Source organism: Indicator indicator, chromosome 13 (genome assembly GCF_027791375.1).
Source record: "Indicator indicator isolate 239-I01 chromosome 13, UM_Iind_1.1, whole genome shotgun sequence".
In the NCBI taxonomy this organism is placed as follows: domain Eukaryota; kingdom Metazoa; phylum Chordata; class Aves; order Piciformes; family Indicatoridae; genus Indicator; species Indicator indicator.
The window spans coordinates 13,264,788-13,278,013 of NC_072022.1; the positions used below are offsets into that span (position 1 = coordinate 13,264,788).

Here is a 13,226-nt window from a genome sequence, read left to right on the forward strand (position 1 = left end):
AGCCACTGGGGAACTACATAAATTAGACAATTCAGACACAATAGACGTTCCGAAAGTTAAAGATTGTTCAAAGTTAAATCAGGGTTATAGTAAAAGCTGAAAACGTAGAAATAAAATTTTTTAAATGAGGCGATCAGCTTCTTAGTTATCATAAGGCAGTTTTGTACCAAATGCTTTCTCCACTCCCATCTGTGTTTGGTTCATTCTGTTTCCTTTATCTTTGCTATCTGCACTGCAAAGAAATTTGTTGCATATCTGCAGATTTTGAAGGTGAGTGGCTGCTGGGGAATTTTTTGGTAGCTTTTATAAATCTTGACCATCTTACATAATATAAATTACAGTACAACATGAGACTTCAATCCCACAGTATAATGACTATATCCTTATTGATGGCCTGGATACCACTCAACAAAAAAATCTGTTTCAGTCAGTCTGTGGAATAACGTTTTATTTCCTGTCAAAAGCTAAAGCTGCTAAACAAAAGCTGAACATTAATGACAACACCATACATTTCTAACTGAGAGGCATATTAGCTTGCAGTCAGCTACAGCATATCAGTTCCACATTTTTGAGTCAGCTGAAATAGAAGCAGTTGCTCTTGATTGTCAGGATACACTGCGCTCTCTGGTTAAATTTTACCAGGCTTCTCAGCATGCAGAAAACCTTCTCGCTGCAGGATCCCACATCAGAGCTTTTTCTGTCAAAATCCACTTACACGTGAAAGCCATTCATGGAAAACCATTCCTATTTACACAGAAAAACCATACCTCCTCCTTGCACTGCTCCAAATCAAGATGAAAGATTGCAATTTGGAACCGGAATCCTGGGAGTAGCTCACTTCTTCATTTGAGTCCATAACCTATTAACGTTACAAGTGATGTAAAACATTTAGACATACTCCTTGTTGCTTATGACTGTCTCAGAGTCTTTGGTGTAAATGTGCTGCTGATGAGCTGCCCGGCCTGCTGAATATGGGTATCTGTTGGGACTGTAAATTGAGAAAAAAAAGGAAAAAAAATATACAGAATAATGGGTGTTACAAATACGGCCACAGTTTCAGATACTTAGGAATTTATTCATTTAGGTCTGAATCCAACCCACCAATAGCACACACTTCACAAAGGTGCAGAAATTAGAGGGCTATTGATCTCATCAGTGTTGTAGATAAGGGGAAAGAGATGGCCTCTGCCAGGCAGCACAGCCATCCCTTGTAATCAGAAACACATTCTGCATTCCTATGTCACCTCTGCTCTTCCTCAACACATTTTAGCCAAGTCCCTAAAGCAGAAGAGAACCTAGACCTTAAAGCCTTTGTGCAAGCTGCAGTTTTTAATACAAGAATCAAGAAGATGAGAAAGGAAAACAGACATATCTTCTGCCAACACCTTCAGCTGTCATTTGTAATGTTGAACTTCTATTTCATACATCAGTTTTAGCTGATTTTCAAGGTATTTCAGGATTTGGGGTACTTTATTTCCAAGTATGGTGAGTGAGATATAAAGTCCAACGTGGCTGGTGAAATAAAACTTAAATGGCTTCCAGTTAGGTAGTGGAGTATCAGAAGAATACTTTCACTTATTATGTGTTTTGACATAACTTTACTAGGATTAAATACAGCAGCAGTGAACATGCTTCTTTCTCCTATGTTATCCTCTCAAGCTCAACTAGTACAGTCTCCAAGCCATTTGGGTTCTTCCAGCTAGACACAAGCCTCTGCTATTTCTGATATCCCTTTCCTTCAGAAAAGGATCATCTGTATGTGTGGATAATTTGGGATTAAAAAAAAAAAAACCAAAAAAAAAACCAGGCAAGATCAAATACTGAAGCAGAAATCTCATATTTTCTGATTTGATGTCCAAAAGGACATTTCCATAAGGAATAAGATAAAAATCATACATATCTAATGACTAATTGAGTATGCCTTGGGAAGGAAAGGTCGTTAGTCCTTCTGCAAATTGAATGGTGTTCAGATATTTTAATAGCAGTTGAATACTGAAGATAAAGTTGTTTATAATACGCTTAATGGACTACTTTTTGGCAATAGATCTCTTTCACTGCACAAGTTCACCACGTATTCCAAATACTATCAGCAGCACTCCGACTTATCTAACACTAGTTAAAGGTGACTCCTTATGGTGATGTAGCAACAACTGCACTGTCTGGGAGGTACAAATATTTGGTAATGCCTCCCCTGCTATCACAAGTCTGTGACATGCCACAGCACTGAATTAACGGGTATAATTCTCTGTTTGTATGGCTATAGATTTATGCCAGAGGGTGAGAGAGAGAGAACAGTATACAAACAGAAAATAATTGGCAGCTGCTATTTAAGCTGACAAATCCTACATTACCTGTAATCCTTGGTTTGCTTCCCTTTACATGAACAGGTCAATAAGATCCCACCGAGCATATAAAGAACAGATCCAGCCCAGCCTAAGTACAGAGCATCTCCTAGTTCATACCTGAAACATGGAAGATTTTGTGGAAGCTGTGTATCACAAAGTCATTGTTTTAGACTGTGCCATAAAGTACAAAAATCATGTAAACACAGAAACTCTAGTCTGCATAGAAATAACCTAACTGAAAGGTATTTTAACAGATAACAGAGATCAGATGTAGCTCTGGGTCTGTTCAGTAAAAGTCTTAAATGTATATTTAAGTGTTCTGCCAAATTAGTGACAGTACAGAAAGTATGAAAACAACGAGAAGATAAGTAGCAATAAATACTTGTGTTGCTAATGAATATACATTCTGTGCAGTCCACAACAGTTTTGTCTTTGCATTGGCTGTGCTACTAAAGTGGACCCTTCATAAGAAAAGGCTAAGCACAGTTTTCTATGGGCACAATGCTAAATCACCCACAGGCAACTGTATGTATAGGGTTAGTTTTCAGACTTGTGTATCTGAAAGAATATTCAGCAGTCTCTGTGGATATAGGGCTGAAAGATATTTATGAATAGTCCCAAGTCGAAAAGGAATACTTCCCCATTTCACTGTACAAAACTACACCTTTCAGGTAGCCCCTTAGTCCAATCCAAAAATTTCACTGATAATTAATTTCATCCAAAGACCAGACACAGCTGAGCCTGGAAAAGCCTGTCAGGAGTTTCACAATATCAAAAAGCAAGTAATGATATTCAGACCAAGGCCGTAACCACAATATAGCTGTACCTCTGTGGTCTGAGACACTGAAACTAAGGCCAAAATAAGTGTCATGGACTTCATAGAAGGTATGCTGAAACCAGAGATGTGTGTTTTCCTTCCACTTGTAAACACAGAATCATTTAAAAGTGCTTAAGTTTCTGCCTGCAGAATTCATTGCTAACAGGCAGGTTGCAGAGGTTTACACAGGCTGACCGCTCTCCATGGTCTCATTGCATGCCGGAGCTGCAAGGTCTTCACTGTTTTGAGCACTTTCCAAACACAAAACAAGGAGGCAATCATGGCCTCAAAAACACAGGAGTGCAGGTTGCTAGAGAAATACTAAGGACCAATTGAGAGATGTTGCCCAGTGCATGAATTCATCTCTGCTCATTATTCACCTAGAGACAGGAATGCTGTAGGCATCACATGAGCAGTAAGTATACAGGAGGGACCTGCAGGACACCTTAGGTTGCCTTCACAGCTGTATGACACATTGAGAATTAGCTTACTAATTTGCTGAAGTCAGGCCAAAAAAATGCAATCTGAAAAACCAGATTTGCCAGTCTCTTAAAAGTGAGGATCAATACATGTCCATAATTGAGTTTAAACCTGTCTCACAGAGTCCAAGGAGCACAAACTTCCTCAGAACATGTCTGGCTCTACTAATACTCAAAGTTAATTTACTAAGAACTGCTTAGTGAATCGATAGCCTTATATATGAAGTTTAGATATTAAAGTAAAAGATTCTTTGGCTTCTGAATGCAAACAATCTGGTAACTGATTAACTTGTGGTGATGTTGAAGCCCCAAAGCTGAACTATAAAACTCGCAACTATTCCACTAACTGAAATTCCTTATCAACTGTTGTTTCAGTCCTCTAACGCATTTATTGCCCTTCATATAATTATGTCAAGGGGATATAAAACAACAAAAAGCATTCACAAGTGCAATTTCTTTGTAAGTGCTTGTTTGAAAGCACAAGGAAAACTAACAAACATCGAAAGCAATTGCTTGAAGTACTTTGGTTCATAACAAAGCACTTCACCTCTGACTTCCCTGAACTGATTCTCAGAAGGAAGCTTACAAAAGACCTGAAATATCCTAGCAACTGAAGATTTATAGTTTGCTGATCTAAAAATAATGTACTCAGCAAAGGTACTGGAAAATTATAGATGTCTCCCTCCCCCCCAGACCAGCTATATCCTATTCCACAAGCAATATATTACATTTCCCTGTCCTTTTTTGCCCCCTCTCTGAAGGAAAGGCCCGGTCATCTCCACCCTTCTTCCTCATTGCTAAATCTATTGATCTAGATAAGGTGTCATAAGCAGGCATTTGGTTTTGAAGAACGTTGCAAGCTGCAACGTTCAGACAGGAATAAAGGCTTTTATACCTTGAAACTTGTTTGTGCACAACTGATAGTCCACAAACGTTGCCTTCATTTTAATTCATAAGGCAAACGAATGTTGAGCTGTTACTATGTAGGGAAAAATATTTTTTACTTAAAAGACAAGCAGCACGCTTCATTGACCGCTTCAGTGGCATTCCTCAGCTATCTGCAGGGCACTGGTACACAGGCCAAGCTGGTTTCTGCGCGCTTTTTTTCGTTTTCCTGTACATCTGAGGCAAATGCATTCTAGGCATTTTGTACTTCTTTTGATCTAACTGCTGACAAAAATTAAGGTTTTTACTTTTTCTTCTTCATAACATTGGACACTTAAATGTTTTACACCCTCCCTCAGGGTTTTCAAGGCCAGGTTGGATGAGGCCTTGAGCGGCCAAGTATGGTGGAGAGATGTCCCTGCCCATGGCAGGGAGGTTGGAGTAGAGGATCTTGAAGGTCCTTTCCAACCTAAGCCATTCTAGGATTCTATGTAAACATAGTATACAAACCCCTTCAGATATGCGGTTGAAATTCCCAACACATTCACTAAACTTTCCAGAAGAGAATTCTCCTTCCTCCCCCCAGCATCTCCAAGGTGAAAAGACTCCCTGATAATAAACTGTAGGACTTGGTAACAGGATCCATCCAGGCTCTGAAACTCTGGAGCAGCTGAGGTTAGTGTGGCTGTCTGTTATACATGATGGAGTTTCGTATGACAGAACTATGAACTTACTTGGTTCCAGCATAAAATGGATCAAAAAACTGAGCAGTAATCATCGCAGCATACCAAGAAATAGCCACCATGGAGCAGAGACCTACCAGAAAAGTTTAAAAAGAACACAGGTGAATGATTCCTTTAATGGCTGTAACAGCTGTAAACCAAGAACAAGTGTTCATTTCATTTAGTCCAGCTGTGAAAGCAGTACAAAGCATTGATAGCGTTCTCATTTCAGCCTTGATATTACCTCCTAAAATAAAGAGAAATCCTCCTGTGACAGTAAACTTCATTTTTGCTTCTTCATCACTCAACCCAATGTTTGTGCACTTCAAACCAAGCAGTGAGAGTACTGCAGCTATGAATCCCAGAAGAATGGAAGCAATCATCAAGGCACGACATGCCTGAACATGAGCTAAGACAGAAGAACAGAAAACAAATCAGGATCCGTACAGAAATTAAGTTAATCTTGTGCTGAAAAAATAAATGTGATTAGAGGAAGTGACAAAATTAACAGGAGCAGTAATGAATGAGTCTTGTCCAACTTTGCAATTTGGATCAGAGAAGCATCCAAACCCAAGTTTTTAGCCTTCAAGTTAACCAGATATCAGAGCTGAACTACACTTACACTTTATAAGCTCAGTAAATCCTCTTGGAGCTTTGGTAAGTAAACTCTGAAAAACTATAGCAAGCCCTTCACAGTCTACATCTTTAAGTCCTGTTAAAACCCATGGTGGTATATATGCTCCTGGTGACTTCCCTACACCTATATAAGCTGAGTGCTCAGGACACCTCTGATCTCCAGGTCCTAGCCATGGTGTGTGGGGCTCTGGCACTACAGAGGAACTGGAAAAAGTGTGCCAGCTTTGATACTTCCAGTGAGAGCTGGGAAAGAAATTGCTCAGGTTAGCAGTGCACCTTAAACTCTGGGTTGAGGTAACAAACAGGACATGAGTGGATACAAGAGCTGCAGCACTCCTCCCTAAGACATGCTCCTGCAGAGAGGTTACAGATGCTGTGGGCATGTTAGGGAATTTGGTATGCTGATTCTGCACCACCTAAGCTCCTGGTCTTCCTATTTAGGTATCAGTTTCACAGAAAAACACAGCTCAAACAGGGACTTTGAGGTTCTGTTAAAATGGCAACCTGTATACAGCAGGTTCCAGGTCAACAAGCTCTGCCATGAGATAAACAAGTGTCACCAGTCTGGCAAGTCTTGGCTGCTAACTTTGTTGACTCGATAATCTTCAAGGTCTTTTTCAATCTAAACAACTCTAGCTCTGAAGTGGAGCAAGCCTGTAAGTCCAGAAAATAAAAATCAGGCACAGAAACAGGAGGTGAAGTGAGATTCACACTGTGACTTGGTGGGCTTTGTAACCTATGTGGCTTAAGAGTCTTGCAAGCTTGAGAGTTAACCAAGACGGTAATAAATTGTCATGAGATAAATACACAGAATTAAAAGATAACATTGTTTGTTAACAATGTTAACATTTTAAAATGGGGGGGGGAGGGGACACGACAATACACACAGTAATAAAAGTGAAAAGACCCTTCAAAGTACCATTAACAGTTCAAGGGTTTTGGCTGCAGAAGACATTGTTAGGACAAGCGTTCAACTCCAATGCTGCTTTCTAGCTTGGAATTTTACACCATGGAAGCAGGAATTACTCACAGCAGGGATACAACAACTGACATTTCAAGTCTTTGGGACTCCTGCAGTATTAGATGGGACTCCCCAATATCTTTCCAGGACACACAAGCATACCCTCAGGCTAATTTCTTGTTGTATGATGTTAGCAGAAGAGTTTTCATACTGTATCCTCTTTGTACCACAATGTAATAAGCTCAACAGCCTTAACTGAGGAGGTTGTTGCACAGTCCATAAAGTTCAAAATTTTGTTGTCTTTATCTTACAAGTGAGCTTCTTGAACAAGACACAAAGTCAGTTCATTTTATCAATTAATACTAATTGTAAGAAATTATCTCAAAATTCTGTCATTGGAAGAAACACCTATGAAACCTTAAAAAAGAAGGGGGGAGAGAGTTTTAAAAGCACTTGGCAGCTGACTGCTTTATATCAAATGCTTGATCTAGCTGTGACCAGATAGGTAGTGCTAGCTCTGCACAGCAGACGATCATGGTTTCAATCTTAGGCAACGTTGCTTTTAAAAAGCTCCTTACTTCAAACATTGGTGATTGGGATTAATGGCTTGCTGAATTCAAAAGCTTTAATTCTGTTTAAAAGAACCAAGGCTGATGTTTCCCATGCACAAAACAAAACCTGGATATGTACCACATAGCTCAGCTGCTAGTAAGGAAACCTTCATGGGAAATCTTTGTGGTTCTTCTGATGAAAGGTAACAAAGACATTTTTGTTTCTTCTTTTTTTTTTCTCCCCCTGGGCGTCTTCTTCTGCAGCAAGTTCAGCTGAGTTTCTAATCAGCAATTTAAAACGCACCTAAACTAACCATGGTAATTTTCAGTCTGCCTTGGCTAATATCTGCAAGTGCTACAGATGTTTCTTGGAGGTTCCACTTGTTTGCTCAGCCCTTGTTGCTAACAACCCCACTTTCTTCCTCTTTACTGGTTTGCCCAACTGTCCTCTTGACTTTTCCTACAATTCAGTGTCTTCAGTGTTTCTTTTCCATTTCTCCTTTCTAACACCCTTTTTTTTCTCCACAATTCTGCAAGCTGCTTTTTCCTTCCCCTTGCCTATACACTGCCACCTTCTCAACAGTGTAATTGATCTCCTTGTCAACAAATCAAATTTAATCACCACAAATTCACTTCCAGAGCCTGGTCTATTCATTTACTTTCTGTTTAGCCCTGGTTTTTAACTTCCTGCTGACTCCATGTTGTTATCTACAATTCTCCAGGAGCCTTGCTGTTGCTTGCCTTCCTTTCTCTTTTGCTTTAGCACATCTACTCATGATGATTTTTTTTCTGTTCCCTGCTCCGCTTTGCCCAGTTTCTTTAAATCACACTTTTTTCTCAACAGCTCCAAGATGCTGACCAATTGTGTCCCCACTGCCCACATCTGCACACATGGGAGCTCTATGACCGTCTCAGAGGCAGCACCTCATATAAAAACATCAATGACAAGATGCTGCCTAGAAGCAGTGGCAGTAAATTATGAACTAGTGCTTGAAGTGGTTCATACAAGAGCCTCTGCAGAGGATAATGTCTGATGGACATGATCCTGCTATGGCTGGGTCTAAGAAATTTAAATAGGGTAATGTTCCTCTTAACACACAGATGCATTTTAAACCCAATTGTTAGGTAACAGTGAAAGATGAAAAGAGATTATTCCCTCAGCACTGGACACAGACATTTTGGAGAATTGGTACACTAGTGTCAGAGCTGGTCAACAACATCTGCTTATTTCAGACTGAGAGAGAAACTTAATTTAATACCTCATTCCCACTGATCCTATATTACACATTCTTCAGATTAGGAGTATGCACCTGTTTATTTAGTTTAGCTACCTCCCATTGCAGATTCAACTAAGTAGGAAAACCTTTTTATTCTGGGATATCCATTCAAGATTACAGACAGTAAAGCTAGTTTTTATTAAACATGCTTACTATCCACAGAATATTGTTTTAGCTGAGCCTCTGAGGACAATCCACAATTCTGCTGAAGGCTGATATAGAGTAGAGGAGCCAGCACATCTAAATGTCCTGCTATTTAGAATCACACATAAAACAAGACATTAGTTAACAAGTTCTGACAAGTGTATTAATTTATAACACATACTCGTTGTGTTTCTTGCATTACCTACAATTTTCAGTCCCAACACTCACAAGCCACTGCCACTTCTCAGCTATAAACAGTATTTCTTACATACCATATTTTAAAACTCCAGCTACAGTACATTAGCTATCAAGTTTTGCAAAAGGTTTATATAATTCCAAATACACATGGAACTCTATAAGATGTGTTAAAAAAAAAAATGTCCTCCTGATTCCTTTGCCAAGAAGCTAGAAAAAATATTACACCATATTTAAAATGCCTATTAAATTGAATGTTTGATCAAGCGACTTCATTTGCCTTATTTTACAGCCTTTACCAAGGTGCTTGGCACATTCTGCTGCTTAAGAGCTTTTTATTACTTCAGCCCACAAAGTTCTTCTTGGCCAGTTATTTCCAGTACTACCAAATTACCAAAACAAAAAGCCATTCTACATTTTTCCAACCAAATTTTAAACAATATAAACAAGACTGGGCAAAGTCACATACCAGGCAGTGCAAGCAAAGAGTCAAAATCTCTGCAGTTGGACACTCCAGTGCTGTCTTCTGCACAGCTCTTCCAGAGGTTTTCAAACAACGTAGAGGTTGTGATGACACTACCATGTATACTTGAGACTTTCCAGTAATTATTTGGCAAAGTAGCTCCAATAAGTGCCCAGCCACCCAAGCACAAGAGAAAACCAACGATTTCCAATGCAGCAGTCATGCTTGTGAGTAGTAACAGTTAAATACCCCTATAATTAGATTACAATCAAGTGAAGCCTTTCAGAAGCCTTCTTGCTGTTTTATCTCAGCCTTTCACTCCAAAATGAGGCTACCTTTGCTCTTTGCTCAACCCCAGAGATAAGGCTTACAGTTTATGACTAAGAAGTGGGACCAGTTAATGATAAATATATCAACATTTTTAATTATAATATTAGAAGTGACAAAATGAGCCTAATTTTAGTCTCACCTTAGAAAGTCCAGATAGTATTCTACAAAATCTCTTGTAAGAGTGATAATACTGGTAAATATTTTATTTCTGTTTCTCCTCTGGAGTTAGCTAGGGTTTACACAAATTTAAAATTATTTGTAATTTTATTATTGATCTCAAATCAAAAAGCTTTACTGAGTTATCTTCTTGACAACTCAAGCATAAAAAAGCTTGAGAACAGGAACTTTATTCTGTTGCTAGAAAACGTAGCACATTTATTGGAGTTATGGTCATAAGTAATCCATCACAACTGTGCGTCCAAATTCTATCAGGAAAGTTAAGTCTGTGGATGAGTGGTTTCCATTAATATTTTACAGTCTATTGATCTAGAGTTAAACACCTTCAGTCTTAAAAACAGTCCCACTTGCACTGGAATCCAACTGTAATTATTTTTCATGGGAATCACAGAATGCTAGGGGTTGGAAGGGACTTCAAAATATCATTTAGCCCACCACCCCCCATCACAGCAGGATCACCTAGAGTATGTCACACAGAAACACATCCAGGAGGGCTTTGAATGTCTCCAGAGAAGGAGACTCCACAACCTCTCTGGGCAGGCTGTTCCAGTGCTCTGTCACCCTCCCAAGGAAAAAAAAAAAAAGTCTCCTGTTCACATGGAACCTCCTATGAGCCAGTGTGACAGACAGACCTAAGTTAAAAGGAATGAAATTATGAAGGAAAACAGGTATTTGAAAAATAATATATAGCAGCTGATTGCATCTGTTTGTCAGAATATTTCCGTTTTAAAAAGGTCTATTCTAGGCAAAATAGAAGTTTGCTAAACTTTGTTTACTTGCTTTTGCTCTTCACTAGACAAAATCATAAACTCAGTTCGCTTCACCCACTAACATTAACAGCTTAAACTGCTTGGGTATACCAGCTAGGGTTAACCATTCCTTGCAGTGATAACCTGCTCTTATCTCCAGGAAATTGAGTCAGAGTTTCTTCATAAAATAATCCTGCTATGATGCAACATGCTAACAGATTCATAGCATTTGCATGAAGACTCCAGAAGGATTAGCCCTTGAGAGAGTCACAACATGCCCATAAGAGATGTCTGGGGTTTGTTTTTCCAAACAAAAACTTTTGTTTTTCCAGTCCTTACAAAAGTGTATTCCTGATGTAAGTAAAATACTGACAAAGACATAGCATACAGAACCAAAGCAATACATTACCAAGGAGAGAAATTGCTCCTAACCCCTCTTGTGTTCTCCAAACAGAGCATATTTGCTTGTAAAAAGTTTGAGAGAGGCAGAAATAGTATATTCTAAAATCAGATCAGCCAGTCCAGTTGGGGAAAAAAATACTGAAAATACAAATACCTTAAATATTTGATCAACATGAGCTGTGCCTTTTTGATCACCCCTGTAGATTTGCTCCAGGACCCAGGAGTGCTGACTGAGCACTGTAAGAAGAGAAATAGCCCTGTGACACAGCAATTACACTGCAGGCAGCCACATGGCATGCCTGTGGGTTGGCATGAGGATCCTCATGCTGATTTTAAGGGACACACAGGAGCTATCCCCCACTAACTCTGCTTATCTCCATAACAGGGATGAAACATCTGCTTCTTCCTGTTGCATGAGGCAAGGCAGAATTGCCACACCATTGCAAGTATCCAGGCCACCTTGCTGCCACATATGAGAAGAGTAGGCTTCTTCGGGGTTAAACTCTCACATTTTAGAAATGTGCCTTACAGTTAGGCAGCTCTGACTTCAGTGGAATCTGTGTCAAGAAAAACAAGCATTTGTGGTGTGATGTGGGGTACTTGTTAAGTATTGAACACTATGCATTGAGAATAAATCAACTGTTAAGAGCCCAGACAAATGCAATGACAGTAATCAGGGATCTATAAAGCAAGCAAGGCTTGAAGAAATGATTCCCTGACGTAACTCATAAAGCAAATGCACAATACTGAAAGTTGTAAAAGAATAAATGCAAAGTTCTGTTTAAGAGTGAAAGGTTAACAAAATGACAGTCTTTAAAGGCCACACTGTTAGTGTTTGTGCACTCAGTTCTTTGAGGAAAGTTCTATATCAGTCCTTCCTAGTCCCTTGCCATAAAATAGTGTTTACAGAGATATTTTTTAAATCGAAAACAACCGAAACAAATAATTTTTACTCTCTACAAAGGCAGTTTTTCTATTTGCAGATCAACTACCCTGCTAGCACTGACTACACACTGAAAACACAACAGCATCAGTCACACAGACATATTTTAATTTAAGTTGCCCACCTCTGAGAAATTCCAGAACAAATGCACAGATTTAGCACAAAGTTCTGGAATATCTAAGAAGCCTTGTCTCACACCAACACACAAGCAAGCACCAGCACTCACTAACCCATGATCTGCTTGTAGTTAAGAATTAGGCTGAGTAAAACAATGCTACTTCTTCTAAAACAAGAAAAAAAAAAAATCTTAGATTCATTGTATGTCACCCATACCTCTATGACAACACAACAGAGATGGCAATAAAGCCATAGCAGTTACTGTGCTGAATTGCAGGGTGAAGCACATGGCTTTCACTGGGGCCCTTCAACCTGCCTGCAACTACTACAGCACAAATCCTGTCTGTATGAGATCCTCTGTGACGACTGCAGTATAAGCCACACTAACAAGCTGTCCAGAAAGAAGGAATGAAACTACATCCCTGGATTTTATATACATGTACCATGCACACTTACTGTCTGAACTCAACATGTAGGGACATTTCTTGCACTCTACTGATCCAGAAGCAGTCACTGCACAGTCCCTCCAAAGACCTTCAGAAATCCAGTCGGTAGCAACCGGCACTGTTGTGGTGTCTGCAATTTTCCATCTGTTGGACATGGTAGTAATAAGTGAAATGGTGAATCCTCCTAAAGCCAGCAGCAATGCACAGACTTGTAGAGAAGATGGTGCCATTTTCTGGCTGAAAATGTTTTCAAAGAAGCCTCCCAAAATTTCTGCTTCTAGAAGCCTCTTGAAACTGGTTATACACACACAGTTTGTGGGTTTATCTTTACCCAAACCTGACCTTTACAAGTACCTTTCCCCCCATTCTAAAAATCAAGGACCCAGGGCCAAAGCTCTGCCCAACTGTTGCATAAAGGCTCAGGCAACGTTTCAGTGAAATGGACAACTCAAATAAGAAAATTACAATCAACAGTTAGTACCAAAGATATTCAGATTAACCTGGCAATCACTGGCATATAATTTGCTTTGTCATTGCCCATGCACCATCAGATTCCAAAGCAACACAGCAAAACACTATTACAATTT

At 39.4% G+C, this 13,226-nt stretch overlaps 1 protein-coding gene across 1 annotated transcript; it reads right to left on the minus strand.

Annotated features, from left to right (window-relative positions):
* Window positions 1–868: 868 nt before the first annotated feature.
* Window positions 869–12,869, minus strand: LOC128970734 (claudin-19-like). Its single transcript, XM_054386071.1, has 5 exons — window positions 12,650–12,869; window positions 5,493–5,657; window positions 5,261–5,342; window positions 2,352–2,462; window positions 869–988 (listed from the first exon to the last, which is right to left on the minus strand). Exons 1-5 carry the CDS (start codon window positions 12,867–12,869, stop codon window positions 889–891), a joined length of 678 nt encoding a protein of 225 aa, XP_054242046.1. The 3' UTR covers window positions 869–888.
* Window positions 12,870–13,226: the final 357 nt, after the last annotated feature.

Excerpts from the sequence above, each read along its gene's own strand:
- LOC128970734 (XM_054386071.1), bottom strand. The coding sequence starts at position 12,869 with ATGGCACCATCTTCTCTACAAGTCTGTGCATTGCTGCTGGCTTTAGGA. Across the intron at positions 2,463-5,260 it reads CCATTTTATGCTGGAACCAA|GTATGAACTAGGAGATGCTC; the intron begins GTAAGTTCATAG and ends TCCATGTTTCAG. Across the intron at positions 989-2,351 it reads AAGCAAACCAAGGATTACAG|TCCCAACAGATACCCATATT; the intron begins GTAATGTAGGAT and ends CTCAATTTACAG.